At 57.9% G+C, this 13,384-nt stretch overlaps 1 protein-coding gene across 1 annotated transcript in view; it reads right to left on the reverse strand.

The window, feature by feature from the left end:
• MROH2A (maestro heat like repeat family member 2A) overlaps positions 1–13,384 on the reverse strand; it is a 56,146-nt gene that overhangs the window by 1,550 nt on the left and 41,212 nt on the right. Inside the window, 13 exon segments of the mRNA XM_055587030.1 lie at positions 192–323; positions 2,529–2,684; positions 3,275–3,460; positions 3,557–3,703; positions 5,237–5,354; positions 5,975–6,112; positions 6,847–7,040; positions 7,112–7,271; positions 9,219–9,373; positions 9,804–9,956; positions 10,675–10,793; positions 11,366–11,489; positions 13,056–13,160. Of these exon segments, the coding sequence (XP_055443005.1) occupies positions 192–323; positions 2,529–2,684; positions 3,275–3,460; positions 3,557–3,703; positions 5,237–5,354; positions 5,975–6,112; positions 6,847–7,040; positions 7,112–7,271; positions 9,219–9,373; positions 9,804–9,956; positions 10,675–10,793; positions 11,366–11,489; positions 13,056–13,160 (1,887 nt within the window).

A 13,384-nucleotide genomic window follows, 5' to 3' on the forward strand; every position in this document is an offset into this window, starting at 1 on the left:
CGGTTAAATAAAATCTATTATTAAATGTGGTTTCACCTCTTCTCACGTTTTTCAACATAAATCTTAAAGATGGGTGTTTGGTTTGCATTCGCTTTCTGTCGGACAGAGCTGGTCTCAACACCTCATGTCTAGCAGGATCACAGGATGAAGCCCCAAGCCCCTGGGGCTGGCACCTGCCTCAGCTTCCTCACCAGGACGGAGCACAGGGTCATCTGGAAACCGGTCATCTCCTTGGGGGCAGTGGCATCACTGTGGTCCGCAGAGCTCTCCAGGGCCCTCCAGCCCCAGAAGTGCACACACTGAAACATGGTAGCCACGCAGGCCTGGAGGACACAGGACAGGATGGCAGGAGAGGTGGCAGGCAGTCCCAGGGGGCCACGCGAGGGGTGGGGCTGGGGGCTGGCAGTCCATCAGTAAGCTAGGGGGCAGCCCCCCAAAGGCCTCAGGAAGCCAAAGAAGGGCAGGCTGATGAGCCCCAGGGGGCTGCCTGGGACCCAAGCCCTACTGGCCCGTGTGACACCTTGGGCACGTTTACTGAGAAGCCCCATGGGTGCAGGTGCAGCCCCAGTGCCCCCTCAGCCATTAGCCAGCACTGGGTGCCCTCAGCAGCCCTGCGGGGACCTACCACCTCCAGGAGCCTGGGGTTTGGGGGCCTGGCTGCAACCCCCCCCCAGATCCCCTCTCCCCAGATCTCCCTCGCCCCATCCCCTGCAGTAACCAGGCCACTGGTCTCTGGCCTCTGCTGAGGTTGGGCCACAGGAAGGTACTGGAATGGAAGGCAGGGAAGGAGCTTGGGGTGTCGCTCCCCCAGGAGCAGGAGAGGCGACAGCACCCATGGGGGCCCCGGCTGTGCTGGCCTCTCCTCTTTGTGGCTCCTTCATTAAGGCCTCTCATCCCCTTTGGGGGTAGGTGGTCACTTTCTTCCTTGAAGCCCTGCCTCCAGCAGAGTTGCTGTTAAAACATGAAAGGACTGTGAACTTTTGATAGAGGTAGTGAGGATAATGAAAGTGTTAATTGCTTCAGTCATGTCCGACTCTTTGAGACTCCATGGACTGTAACCCACCAGGCTCCTCTGTCCATGGAATACTCCAGGCAAGAATTCTAGAGTGGGTAGCGATTCCCTTCTCCAGGGGGTCTTCTCAATCCAGGGATTGAACATGAGTTTCCTGCATTGAAGACAGGTTCTTTACTGTCTGAGCCACGCGGGAAGCCTATGACTGTGGATCTCAAAAACTGGAAAATTCTTAAAGAGATGGGAATACCAGACCACCTTACCTGTTTCCTGAGAAACCTGTATGCAGAGAAGAAGTAACAGAACCAGATATGGAACTACAGACTGGTTCAAAATTGGGAAAGGAGTGCGTTAAGGCTGTATATTGTCACCCTGTTAAATAACTTATATGCAGAGTACATCATGTGGAATGCTGTGATGGGTGAATCACAAGCTGGAATCAAGATTGCTAGGAGAAATATTAACAACCTCAGATATGCAGCTGATATCACTCTATTGGCAGAAAGTGAAGAGGAACTAAAGAGCCACTTGATGAGGGTGAAAGAGGAGAGTGAAAAATCTGTCTTAAAACTTAGCATTCAAAAAACTAAGATCATGGCATCTGTTCCCATCACTTCATGGCAGATAGATGGGGGAAAAGTAGACAGTGCCCGGTTTTATTTTCTTGAGTTCCCAAATCACTGCAGACAATGACTGCAGCCATGAAATTAAAAGATGCCTACTCCTTGGAAGAAAAGCTATGACAAACCTAAACAGCATATTAAAAAGCAGAGACAAATCGCTTTGCCAACAAAGGTCTGTATAATCAAACTATGGTTTTTCCAGTCCATTGGGAAAGTTGGACCATAAAGAAGGCGGAGTGAAGAATTGATGCTTTCAAAGTGTGGTCCTGGGGAAGATCCTTGAAAATCCCTTGGACTGCAAAGAGATCAAACCAGTCAATCCTAAAAGAGGAAATCAACCCTGAATATTCATTGGAAGGACTGATGCTGAAGCTGAAGCTTCAATATTTTGGCCATCTGATGTGAAGACCAACTCATTGGAAAAGACTCTGATGCCAGGAAAGACTGAGGACAGGAGAAGGGGGTGAAGAGGATGAGATGGTTGAATGGCAGCATCGACTCAATGGATGTGAGTCTGAGCAAACTCCGGGAGACAGTGAAGGCTAGGGAAGCCTGGTGTGCTGCAGTCCATGTGGTCACAGGGTGGGACATGACCTAGTGACTGAAAGGCAGAAGAAAGGGTGGCTGGTGAAGGCATCTGGAGAAGAAGGAAAGTACGCCATGTTTCCCCTCACAGAGCCGAGACTCCTCAATCAGCCAGTTTGTGGGTTGTCTTGACTGGTCCCTTTCTCAGCCTTGTGGGAGGAACCAGCAGATGGTGGCCTCTGGGGTCCCAGGAAGACTGATCGAGGTGGGGGACACCCCAGCTAGCCAGGGCGGCAGCCCCGAAGCACATGTTCCTTGTGGGGACAGCAGGCCCTGGGCATTGCACACAGAGCCCAGGTGTGTCTCACCTGGGCAGCATCGGAGCAGGGGTCCTGGCAATGTAGCATGAGGGGGACCCAGGCTTTCTTCACTTCCTGCTTGAAGAAATGCTTCTTGGAAATCCTGACCACCTGTGCCAGCTTCCCGAAGAGGATGAAGGCTTTTAAACGCAGCAGCTCGCTCTCCTGCAGCCAGAACACACAAGCTATTTCTGAAAAATGGGAAGCAAGGAGCCAAACAAAACCCCAGCCATTTGCTGTGGACCTTCTTAAACGCCTTGGTGCCTGCAAAGCCTTCTGGATCATTGCATCATGATGGAGTGTCTCCCGCAGGGCTCTGGGGACTGGGCAGTATTCTGGTGTTTGTGACCTTCTCTTGCCTAGATGGGGGCTGTGCTGGATCTGATCGCCTACCAACCCAACCTAGCAGAGTCCCCACCCCACACATCACAGGTGTCCAAAGAGCATTTGTGGCTGCGATGAATTAAAGTCAGGGGAGAAGGGTCCTATGGGCCCTGCTGCTGCTGCTGCTAAGTCACTTCAGTTGTGTCCGACTCTGTGTGATCCCACAGAAGGCAGAACGAGATTTTTATTTTTTAACCAGCTCCCGTGATTAGCCAATTGATACATCAGCACCCAAGTGCGAACTGCAGCCCTTTTCATTCCAGAGCACCTCTCTCCTTTAGGGGGTGAGCAGTGGCCACCTTCTACCGAGCAGCCATTCGCGGGGACCCCCACGAGGGCCAGGGCCAAGCAAGGCACCAGTGTGGACTCACGTTGTCAAAGAAGGCTCTGCACTGCTCAGAGATGGCGTTGAAGGCGGACCCCAGGTCCCCTTCCCGCAGCTCTACCAAGACCTTGGCCAGGACCTCCAGGCCCTCAGAGGTCACGCTAGTGCTCACGCCTGGCCCCCGCAGGGAACACAGGCACTTCTCCAGTAAGAGCTTCCGGTACTGCCTCACCTGCGGGGCACAGGGCTTTCAGGCCCTGCCTGGCTGCCCGGGACAGGCCGGCATGGGCCCCCCCCACCCCCAATCCCTGCCTTGGCCCCCGCGGACCTTCCTGGGGGCGCCGAGGGCCATGTTGCCGAGGGCGCGCAGGGAGAGCACCCGCAGGACCTCGTCCTCCTGCTCTGCGCCCTTCTCTAGCATCAGCACCGCCCGCTTCAGCAGCTTCTCCTGGTGCAGGATCGGGTCACTCATGAACTGGAAAGGAGAACTGTTCACAGTCATCCCCGAGAGAGGCTCTTGTTCCTCTGCCTCAAAACGGGACAGGTGATACGACTCGGTGCCCGGAGCGGCGTCCCTGGGAACAGGAGAGGATTCGGAGCTCCACCTCCCAGGACCGGCTATGGGCTCCTCCGCCACCAGCTGTGGGACCCCGACAAGTCCCTGGACCCCTCGGAACCTCAGCTTCCTCACCTGTAAAAAGGGCAACAGCGGTACCTGCCTCATGGGGTCACTGTGAGGCTCCGATGGGGAAATACGTGGGGAAATTCTAGTTGAGTGTTATCTAAAGGAACACATCCGTTAGTCATCTGTTCCTTCCGTTAACGTGATGGGAGTGGCCATGGTGTGCAAGAGCCATGCCCACTGAGTCAGAGCAGAAATGCACAAAATGCACGGATTCCACTCCCCTGGGCCTCCGAGGGTCAATTCTGGGCTCCCACCCAAAACGCTGGGCCCTCGGGACGATGCGGAGCCCTGTGGCATGCCTGGGTGCACGTGTGTTTTATAAACCTTGGTGGTGGTGGTTTAGTCGCTAAGTCGTGTCTGACTCTCACAACCCCATGGAGTGTAGCCTGCCAGGCTCCTCTGTCCATGGGATTCTCCAGGCAAGAATACTGGAGTGGGTTGCCATGCCCTCCTGCAGGGGATCTACCTGACCCAGGGATTGAATCCCAGTCTCCTGCAGTGCAGGTGGATTCTTTACCGACTGAGCTACAAGGGAAGCCCCATTATAAACCTTAGAAAGTGAAGTTGCTAAGTCATGTCCGACGCTTTGTGACCCCATGGACTGTAGTCTACCAGGCTCCTCCATCCATGGGATTTTCCAGGCAAGAATACTGGAGTGGGTTACCATTTCCATCTTCAGGAGATCTTCCTGACCCAGAAGAAAACTAAGTACCCAGGGGATGACCCCGGAATGGAAAACTGATTCTTCAGCCTTCTACAGAGCAAGTCTGCCAGCCCTGCCCTTGGGCGATGGTTGGTTCTGATGACACTCTGGGTGTCAGACAGCCATCAAGATTTCCCCCCAAAGGTTTTCTGGCCAAAAAAACTCAGGACCGCATAAGGAAGGGTAGCTGGGCATCAGTGGCTCTGACCCCCATTTTGGACCTTCCTGCCTGGTTCAGCCTGGCTTGCCTCTCAGAGCCCTCTGCCTGGCCTTCCCAGGAAAGCCCTCTTCTGGCCCCGTGATGCTGGCACTCACCACATCACACAGCCCTTGGCGGCCGTACTACAGGGCACAGGATGGGTCTCAACCCATTTCCCCTCAGTGCCGCCCTGAATCATGTGCTTGATGAATGAATGAATGGAAGAGGGCATGAGGGACGTTCACCTGTTCCTCCAACCCCAGACTTAGAGCATGCGTGCCTGCCCTGAGATGAGCCCCCAGGACAGCCAGGGGGGTCACTCAGCACCCACCCCACATCCCTGCCCACCCCCCGCCCAGCCCCCCACATGCCCACGCCCAGCCCATGCCCACTGCCCGCCCAGCCCCCTCTGTGGCCTCACTTCCATGCAGACCGCCGTGCTGCTGATGCGGCAACTCAGGGCCTCCGAGGCCATGCCCCCGAGCACCAGCTCCGACAGCCTCTGCCTGTAATGGCCCTGGGGGCTCTGCACGCACAGCCTACAGGGACGGCACCACCGGAGGGGCTTCTCAGCTCCTGCCCGGCACAGCCGCGCTGCAGCAGGGTGCCCAGGGCGGGGCTCCCAGGTCAGGGGCTCACTGAAGTACGGACCCTCCACCTCCTCTTTAGAAAAGGTGAAAGTGCAAGTCGTGTCCGACTCTGCGACCCCATGGATGGTAGCCTGCCTGGCTTCTTTGGCCACGGAATTCTCCAGGCAAGAAGACTGGGGTGGGGAGCCGCTCCCTCCTCCAGGGGATTCTTCCCAACCCAGGGATCGAGCCCAGGTCTCCTTTTTATAAAAAGGGGACCAGAATGAGTGTCTAGACCCAGGAAGGAACACTCGGTCTTGCCGTCCTGGCCTGGCTCGGAAGCCCTTTGTGACCCTGGACACACCCCACCCACCTGGGACCTAGCTTTCTTGCCTTGGAGCAGGAAGGGCTGGAAGAAAAGATTTCCTTTGCCCTGGACCCTCCTGCCACTCAGAGTCTGGGATGTGGGTCAACATGGCAATCTGCGCCCACCCCCACCCCCCCACATGCACACCCTGGAGTGAGGCATTTAGCCACCAGGCCCAGACCTTCCAGCCAGACAGTGGAGCCCTGGGGAGCCGGGCACCCACCTGGCCAGCTGGCTGACTCCCTGCAGGAACGTTGAGCTGCTCTCCAGAAGCGTCCACACGCCTTGCTCCTCCAGGGTGCAAAGCAGAGACTCACTGTTGAGTTTCCTGAACAAGAGCTGCATGGATCTGATCGTGACCCTGGAAGAAGGTGGGGCCACGTGAGGCTGAGGCTGCCCTACTGGGAGCACCTGCCCTGCCTTCAATAAGCTCTTGGGTAAGCTCCGCACCCAGGCCCATGAAGGGGCGCCCAACACAGGCGGGGGGACTTGCTCAGGGCCCAAGAGCAGCCGTGGGGGACGGTGGGTCTGCAAACTCTGAAAACCACACAGTGCTGGACCCACACAAGGGAGGGTCGTAAGCTGAGCTTCCAGAAATTTCTCCTCCCCACCAGGAAGGGAAAACGAGGCCCTCTCAGTGGACGTGACACTCGTAGTCCAGTGCTGCTGCTTCTTCTTTTTAAAGAACATTTATTTATTTGGCTGCACAGGGTTTTACAGTAGAGAATCTGCCTGCAATGTGGGAGAACCAGGTTCAATCCCTGGGTCAGGAAGATCTCCTGGAGAAGGGAATGGCTACCCACTTCAGTATTCTTGCCTGGAGAAGCCCATGGACAGAGGTGTCTGGTGGGCTACATTCAGTTCATGGGGTTGCAAAGAGTTGGTCACTACTGAGCAATGAACACTTTCACTTTCACCGGGTCTTAGTTTCAGCACATGGGATCTAGTTCCCTGACTGGGGATTGAACCTGGGCCCTCTACATTAGGACCTTGGAATCTTAGCCACTGGACCACCAGGCAAGTCCCTGTCGAGTGACTGCATCCAGCCCAGGACCACAGCCTCACCACACCGCACCTTCCCACCCTCAAGCGCACCTCTGCAGGTTGACCTCCTCAGGCAGAGTCCCCGTGTGGATGAGTCTCCATGTCTTTAGGACGGGTGACACAGCCTCTGGGCCCTGGCTGCCACCCAGCTGCAGGAGGAGTGTGTAGACAAGGTCCGGGAAGAGATCCAGGAGCCTGTTGTCCCAGTCCATCCTCTCAACGAGCAGGTGCATGGTGCACAGGGTCTGCAGAGAGGAGAGCCGGAGGCGGCAGGGGTCCCACTGAGCCCCCGAGGCGGGCCTTCCCCCTGCCTCACCATCAGAGGGTCCACCGCGGCCAGGCGCCAGATGTCAGCTTTGGAGGCAGCGTTGGCCCTGGGCGTGAACCTCGCCTGCAGCCGGCCCATGAGCGCGTGGAGCATCGTCCGGGCAAAGGGCACGTTCTCAGCCACAGCCAGCCACACCTCCGTCAGGTGGCTAGCCAGAGACAGGGGACAAGGACTGTGGGTTTGGGATCATGTGCCCTGGCAAGTCAAAGCCCCCTGGGGACCCCCGGGCAGCCCCCGGAGTAGGGGCTGGAGCCTGGAGGCGGGGTCTCAGGGAGGTTGGTGAGCCACCAAGGCTGCACAGCCAGAGGCCGAGTCCCGCCCCGCACCTCTGCCCACGGTTCTCCTGGGAAGCCACGGCCCTCTCTGTCTCTCTCACGGAAGGTCCAGCTCTGCTGCTAGGGGACCTGGGAATCCCCACTGGGCCGACTGTGTGATGACTTCATGGACACGTCGGGTCACAGCCTCCCAGTGCTTGGTGTATCAGGGCGGCACCAGGCAGCTTGCTGATACCTATCACTTCCTCCTCCCAACACGTCTATGTGGAAGGAGCCTTCATCTCCATTCCACAGAAGAGGAAATGCTGCCCAAGAAGGTCAGGGAAGCTGCCAGACTACAGCTTGGAGCAGCCTTCTTGACCCCAAGTCCAAGCCTGCAGCCCTGCTGAGAAGGGGAGGGACAGTGACTTAACGAGTCTCTGCACACACACAGGTACAGGCACGTGGGGTCTGCTGGGCACTAAAGGGCTAAAGCCATGAATCCAACAGGATCAGCCTGCCTATTAGAATCCACAAAACCAAACATGTAAGTGCAGATAAGTGAGTTTTGTCGAGGATGGGGGAAATGTGGCAGGGGCCCAGTGGCAGGAACTGAATAGAAGGGTGGGCACAGCATGCTCATTAAAATCAACTCAGAAAGAAGCCACAGGAGTGCAAGGAAACCAGGGCGTGGGGACCTCAGCCCTATAACTCAAGAAAGAGCTGCATGAGTTTGAAGGCGGCCCTGGGCTCCAGGAAACAATGCAGACTGGCTGACACCTTGATGCGTCTGAAACCCTGAGCCAAAGTCCTGGCTTTGCCAACCCAAGCTCCTGACCACACAAACCAGATGATAACCGGGTTGCTGTTCCAAGCTCCTGAGCTGGAAGCAATTTGTTATGCAGGAATAGCTAACTAATACAGCGAAAGCCAGCCTGCCAGAGGCCCCAGCCCAGCACTGCTCTGAGAGGGGCTAACCCTCGTTAAAGCACGCCACCTGCATGGCACTGCCCTACCTGGACCCAGGGAAGGGCTGCCCTCTGGAGGAGCAGCTCCATGTGAAATGGGGCCAGGCCTGCATTTCACGTGTTTGACACCTGTGCTCGAAACTCTCCTTTGTCTGCTCCCAGCATCTGCCACATCGCTCTTCACCAAGCCTCAAGGCTGCCCTTTGCTCCTTGGTCTCTGCTGCTCTGGGGACGCCTGCTCCCCTCTTTCTGGGCCTTCCCCAGTATATACCAGTTCGATCCCAGCACACTCACTCATCAAACTGGTGAGCTCCTACCAGCTGCCTGCGCGATGCCGTGACACAGACAAGGGGGCTGGGCACAGTTCAAGATAACACGAAGAGGAAGGCTTGCCCTGCTTCCCTGTGAGGCCACCTGAGAGCCTGGGGGGGTCTGTCATTTCACCCCTCGGGCACCTGGGTCACTTCCCTCTCAGGGCCCCTTTTGGAAAGGGGGAAGGGAGCTTCTCCAGAGGGCTGCTCGGGCCCTGGGGACCACGTCCTGTGGTCTGTCCAGCCTGGAGCTCTATACTCTGCAGGGAGGAGAGGGCCATTGAGGGGAGAGCCCAGAGGGGGCAGCCAGGACCCGTGAGATGTGGGCTCTGGACTCCAGCTTGATAGGAGGGAGCTGGAGCTTCAAGGCTCCAGGTCCGAGGTTCCCAGAGGCTGTACCAGCCACAGAGATGCAAGTGGGAGGGTCTGACCACCCCCTTCCCCTGACACAGGTCAGACGAGGCACTGCTCAAGGCCCCGGGCTCCTGGGACGTGTCCATGGTGGCAGGTCGGGCCGGTCTGGGGGGCACGGGAGGCAGAGGCCCCGCACCTGGGAACCCACCTCTCCATGGGCAGGGGCTGCCGCAGGAGCGCTGTGAGGACGGTCTCCTGGTGGTAGTGGGCCAGCAGGAGGATGCCCTCGATCAGGAGGCGCCGCACCTCCCGGTCGTCCACCATGGGCAGGTGCACCAGGATGGCGCCCAGGATCTCTGGCACCTGGGGGTGGGGGGCGGGGCATCACCAGGCAGCCCGGCCCTCCGGGGGCTCCTGCCCTCCCCCCGCCGCACACCCCTCCTCCTGCCCAGGTGGACGCTGGGCAGGCTAGCCCACCTGGGGCCAGGCACAGCTCGGCCCTTCCAGAGCATCCTCTGGTCTCTTCGGAGATTTTATCACATTTTAACGTGGGAGGTGCCGCGCTTCAGGAGGGCCAGCCTCGGGCTTCCAGCCCAGCGTCCACTCACCGACCAAGTCTCCTTCAACAGGTTCTTTCACCTTCCAGAACCCGACTTCCTCCCACTCTTTATAATCACGGACTCGGGGATGGTGAGGAGCCCTTAGCAAGCGAGGCTGGGCCCCTCTGCCTGGCCCTCTAGGCTGGATGCACAGGCAGCCCCAGGCCCCGGGGGGCCGGGCCGCAGGCTGTCACCTTGTCCTCCAGCTCCTTGACCCGCATCTGGAGGAAGGTGCATGTCCAGGTGACAGAGGCCTTGTCGTGCTGGAGGTCCATGGCCCCGAAGTTCTCGCAGAGCTTCTGGACCAGCGAGACCACCTCGTCGCAGTTGAACTGCAAGCAGGCCACCTACAGCCAGAGCAGGCTGTTCCTGGGTCCGACTCCAAGCCCAGGGGCTCCCCTGCCTGCCCTGCTCTGCTCAGTGTCCCAGGCCAGCCCAGCCCAGCCCCATCCTCCCGCAAACCATCCTGAGCCTCCTCTCGCCCCCTCGCCCAGCCTCTGGCCCTGTCAATCAAGGGCCGGCTTGGAGATCACTCAGTGTAAAAGCCTGAAGGACGCTGGCCAACCCCTCCCTCACCCCATCGCCTGCCCCCACCCCTCCGAATCCCGCACAGGGAGCTTCTCCTCAGACCCTCCCAGTCCCGCCTCTAGGGCCCTGCAGCCTTCCCTGGGGGTGTCCTCTGGCCCCTGAGGCAGAAGAGGCTTCGCCTCTTTGCAGCCCCGAGGGTCTGGGCGGCCCTGGAGACTTGCAGTCACCGGGTGCCGTCAGCCTGCCCGTGTGCTGACACCTGTGTGCAGGGCCCCTGTTCAGTTCTTTCCGGGACCCCCGCAGTGTAGCATATGATACGGACAAAGAGAAGACAGCTGGGGTCTGTGACGCACCTACTGTATGCCAGGCACCACAGTGGGGACTGTACATATCACAGGTCACTTAAATACACATGACTTGAGTTGGACCAAGGTCTGTGGAAGACCCAGGGAAGACCACCAGGAGGAGCCCGGCCCCGCCCCCAGAGATGGCCCAGGCACCCGGAGGCTACGCCCACACAGCCTTCCCGCTCATCACCTTGGAGATTCTGGAGGATATGCTGAAAATCTTCTCCATGTCTGAGCCCTGCAGGTCCTCCTTACATTTCTCAAGCTCCAGCTCTTTGGAGGTACCCCAGGAGGAGCAGGTCTGGCTTGCTGTTGGGATACAATGTCAGGCACGATGGTCCAGAACCAAGGGCCCACATCATGGTGGCCCCCTTTCCCGCCCCCGCCCCCGACGCTCCCACCTCCCCGCCCCTTGGGTTGCCTTGGTTCCCTGGGCCTGGACAGCTCTCCAGCATCTACATTCCCACCTCTCTTGCTTGGCCCCTGGAACCATCTCTGTGCACAGCTCAGATGGGCATTCTGCCAGCTGCCGAGCCAGAGGCAACCCACCTTGAAGGTCCCCCAACTGCCTTCCCCTCTGAGCTCATTTCTGGCCAGTTCTGCCGCATCCTTAGTATCTGTGAGGCAATCCTGTCCAGTGGGGCCCTTCATGTGCCCTCAGAGAGTCGTGCTGACACAATGAACCTCCCCTTCTAGAAGCTTCCATGATCTCTCAGTGAACTCTGCACCCCCTGTCCCCGCTGGTCACCCTTGCTTGTCTATAGAGAGACCACAATCCCTGCCGACCCCAAGGACAGCCCCACAGCCAACTCCCTGATATTGGCCCTCCCTCTGGGCCTGGAGAGCCCCAGTGCTGCCCACCCACACCACCCTTTCTGTACCGTGAAGATCCAGCAGGCTGGCCAGGACATCCATGGAGGACAGGCGGGTTTTTCTGTGCGAGTCGCAGGTGCCTGGTGCAATGAGTCCCACCAGGCTGCCAAACTGCCCCAGCTTCAGTGGGATCTGAGGGACGGGAGACCTCAGAGTTCACATCCTCTGTCTGGCCAAGCTCACCTGGTGATGCCCAAGGGCAGTGCAACCAGGGGCCAAAGAGAGTGATCCCTGCTCTGAAAGCACCCCTATTTGGGAAGGGAGAGGATGCTACCATCTGCCCGAGCCCGAGCTTCCATCCCCAGGCCCCCCAGCTTGGGCCCGGGAGGCTGAGCTTCCATCCCCAGGCCCCCCAGCTTGGGCCCGGGAGGCTGAGCTTCCATCCCCAGGCCCCCCAGCTTGGGCCCGGGAGGCTGAGCAGCTAGGATGTCGCCCCATGACCCAGGCCCAGGTGCTAGGTCTGGTGCCTGCCTTGTTGCTATAACCGAGCCCTGCCTTCAAGTCTGGGCTTCCCTACTCCCTAGCTGTGAGACCTGGGGAGGGCCTTAGCCTCAGGCCCTCTTGGTCCTGTCTGCTACTCAGGATGATGACTGCGGAGTCCTGCTCCAAAGCCACAAGGGCAAGCCTTGGACCAAGGCCACAGCAGCAGAGCTCTGAACCAAGGCTACCTCTGAAACTGACTAAGCCCCTTTGCAATCATTGCCAAAGTTCCCGTGATCACCACCAGCAGGCTTCCTGACCCCAAATTAGGCAAAGATGCCCACCCTGGTAGTCACTCTGTAGCGCCCTAATGCCAACCTTCCTGCAGGGATTTTCTTTGTCTTGAGGCTATAAAAATTGACTACTAATCCAGGAAAAGTGTTGAGTCTCCTCGGTCTGTCAGGACGTCGGCCCACTGCACTTGCAGGGCCCACATTATCTCTGCTTTTCATTCTTAATAAACTCACTCCCTTCTGAAACGCTGTGCGTCTGGAAAGTCTTTTCTAACCACACTTGAGACTCATGACAGAGAGTCCTGGTGAAGCACTCTGTGCAGCACCTAGTTACTTAATGCTAGTCTTGGCCATGGGTTCACTTGGCTGGGCCTGGGTCCCACCTGGACGGTGCTTCAGGACTGGGGTCCTGCTCCACCTTGTCCTCACCGTGCACCGGCCCCAAGACCCCATTGTCCTCCTCCCAAGGCCATCCCTGAAGACCAGACAGTCAAGGAGTAGGAGGCCAACAAAGGAAGGAAGAGAGGTCTTGTGGAGCCGTGTCAGAGGCTCCATCACCAAAAAGCCTCATTGCTTTTCTAGATTTTGCGATGTCGATGGTATTTGTCAAGCTTTGTAAAATTTGTCATTTTGTAGGGATTCATTTTCTCATTCTAAGTAAATACTTTCCTAATCAATGTGGAATTCATAATCATGTGCCCCATTCTCTTAAAGAGGGCCCTCACCCTGTGTGAACCTCAGGCCCCTCGAAACCCGGATCCATACTACGCCCTGCCCATCCTCTCTCACCACCCCAGAGGCCCAGGGCCAGCTCCCTCTGGGTCACCTTCGACATTCCCCAGTGACGCAGCCTCTTCCCAAGGGTCTCTCCAGGGGCAGAACTGGATTTCAGAGGCGTTTCCTCTCCTTGGATAGAGACTGGCTTTTCCCTGTGGGTGTCAGTGGGGCAGGCTGTGGGGGTGGGGGGCGGGTCTCTGGGACTCACGCAGACGCCGACGCTTTGGACATAGATTTTCATGAGATGGAGATGGAGGTTCACTGCTTTTTCCCGCTCCCATTCTTTCTCCGACAAGATCCACTTCTCCAGGAGCTATGGGGATAGCCCAGAACACAGAGGGGACTTCAAAATCCTGAGGCCAGCCTTTCCTGGCCAGCTGCTGCTCTCCTCCTCTCTCCCACTCAGAGTCTGATTTTTAAAGCTCTGGGAGGTTCCCAGGTTCCCCCGCCCCTGACACTAGGGAGATGAGGCCACCAGCAAACAGAGAACAAGGCCAACATCCTCAGCAAGCTGGCGCTTGGCTGATGAGTTTGGCT

Source organism: Bubalus kerabau, chromosome 6 (genome assembly GCF_029407905.1).
Source record: "Bubalus kerabau isolate K-KA32 ecotype Philippines breed swamp buffalo chromosome 6, PCC_UOA_SB_1v2, whole genome shotgun sequence".
Lineage (NCBI taxonomy): Eukaryota > Metazoa > Chordata > Mammalia > Artiodactyla > Bovidae > Bubalus > Bubalus kerabau.